The sequence below is a fragment of the Pundamilia nyererei genome, unplaced genomic scaffold (genome assembly GCF_000239375.1).
Source record: "Pundamilia nyererei isolate P.nyererei 1_Seehausen unplaced genomic scaffold, PunNye1.0 scaffold00015, whole genome shotgun sequence".
Taxonomy (NCBI): Eukaryota; Metazoa; Chordata; class Actinopteri; order Cichliformes; family Cichlidae; genus Pundamilia; species Pundamilia nyererei.
Genome location: NW_005187416.1, coordinates 3,874,045 through 3,876,184, shown reverse-complemented (window position 1 = coordinate 3,876,184; position 2,140 = coordinate 3,874,045). Strand labels below are relative to the sequence as shown.

Genomic DNA, 2,140 nt, shown 5'->3' with positions numbered 1-2,140 from the left:
CTTTTATGTATTTTTGAAATTCACTTTCATACACTTGTATGTTTACCATCTGTTAACAGCGTGCTGTATGAACACAGAAAAATAAGAGTCATGTGCCTTTCACTTAATTTTATTGACAAAAAATGAAAGAACAGTGTTTGGATTTTTATGTCATTTAAGTTTATCTGTTTAAAATTTTCATTATGCCAGATAAAAATAAAATACAAACCTGACTAAAGTATGTGAGATTACACAAAAACACACTTTTAACACCCCCTTTAAACTCAAGTTAAAGTATTCTTTGGTTAATAAGTGGTCATTATAAACCCCTCGGTGAAGAATTTTTGTTCTCAAAGGGAAAAATGTCAAATAAAATTTAAAAGGCACAATTTTAGATAGTTAATGATAGTTTAATTACATTAAAAACAGTTTTCTTTTACTTCATTTCAGTTTCCTAACTTCAATAAGCTTGGATGGCTACAGTTGGATTTCTGTTTAAAGTGTATTGTGCTGCTAAGACTCCATGAGGATGGTGGCCCCAGACATGATGAAGAAGGAAGAGGTTACACGTTTTTAGTAGCAACCATAACGACTGGGAGCGCTCGTTTCTTCATCTCTCTGGACATCTGACACCAGACGCAGGACATACAGAATGTCGAAAGCACACAGTCGTTACACATGGTGCCCTAAAAACAAAACACAGTGACGTTTGGTCAGCAAGTGGCTAACCAGGCCAGTTTTTTATGTTAATATGTAAGAGGTGAAAGACCCCAATGGCTTAGGTAAGAAATAGTCTTAAGCACAGTTTTATAGATAAAGAGCAGATTGCATAATGTTGACAGAATACATGTTGATCTATAAAAATTATTCAGACACACAATGATTTAAGAAAATACAGTTTCTTCCTTTAAAAATCCGAAATATGGTGATATACAATCTTTCTTTTGTTATAATTTGGTCATGTTATAAAGGTTGTTTTACAAGGCTGCGCGTTTTAAGGTTGTCAGTAGGCAAAGAAATAGTTAACACAAATAAAAGCAACTTTTAAAAAGTTGAAACAAACTCCTCTCAAAAGTATTAGTGCAACAGAGTGGCTGAAGGCTAAGTGAGTGAAATACAGATACATTAAAAAGAAAATCAAATTTTGGCCTTACGGTGATGCCATAGCGGTGTCGCATGGAGACCCTCATGGACATGGTGGCCGGCGGGATCATGCCGCTCACCCAGTCGGCCAGAGGGAGACAGAGATTTTCCCCGTAGTCTCTCGAAGTTTTACAGGCGAAGCAGGGTAAGCAAAAGTAAGCAAAAAGGCCTTAAAAAGGAGAAATGATAAGCACAGTGCATTGGCAGTGAATTAGTACTTGCTGTGGTATAGATATAAATCAGAGACACTTACACTCTGGCACATTTTCACAGAAGTCAAATAACCCAGATGACCATCCATCCGACCCTTGAACATATATCACAGGCTGAGGCTGCGTGACGACCATCGTATCAGTCATGATGGAGTCTAAAGGAGGAACCAGGTTGAAAGTTCATAAGATCACAAGGTTAAGCACTACAAAAGGCTGTTGTGGAAGAGAGCAGCCACAACCCTTTATTAACCACACCTAACCAGTGCATTCAAAACTTGACAATATAATCAGATATTTCACTTATACAGATAATCACAATGGCAAATTTAAAAACAGAAATTTTGTTTGCTCAAATGAAATATTCATAGCGCGGCGAATGGTGTGGATAATTTTGCCGAAAAATATGGCAGACGGCTGAAGCGGAACGGCCAAAAAAGAAACTTTCAAAAGTAAGTACTGAATATTATGTCACTTATTTATGTGCAAATGTTTAATAATGAAGAACATTAAAACATTACTGTTGGCCACATATCGGTAAAGTTATGTGACATTAGTGACGTTTGTACTAACTTGGTTTTAAAGCCTTTAAAAATATACACCGTTCAGTAGTTGACATTAATCCTACAGAGAATGTGATGATTTCATGGATAATTAAAGTCAGCTATGTTATATTGCTGCCTCTGTTCGGTGGTGTCGAGCCAAACGGACTTTAACGTGTGTTTGAACGAGCTGACGGTTCGCTCGTTAAGCTGAAAGAAAGATGCTTTAATCACAGCAGTCACACATGTGTCCACTGCACCATCTGG

General features: G+C 37.0%; 1 protein-coding gene across 1 annotated transcript in view; it reads right to left on the bottom strand.

Annotated features, from left to right (window-relative positions):
* Positions 1-213: 213 nt before the first annotated feature.
* LOC102206340 (cornifelin homolog B-like) overlaps positions 214-2,140 on the bottom strand; it is a 5,145-nt gene continuing 3,218 nt past the window's right edge. The window contains exons 2-4 of the mRNA XM_005725436.1: positions 1,376-1,489; positions 1,134-1,291; positions 214-665 (exon numbers count right to left, since the gene is read on the bottom strand). Of these exons, the coding sequence (XP_005725493.1) occupies positions 543-665; positions 1,134-1,291; positions 1,376-1,481 (387 nt within the window). The 5' untranslated portion in view covers positions 1,482-1,489 and the 3' untranslated portion in view covers positions 214-542. The remainder of the gene's footprint in view (positions 666-1,133; positions 1,292-1,375; positions 1,490-2,140) is intronic.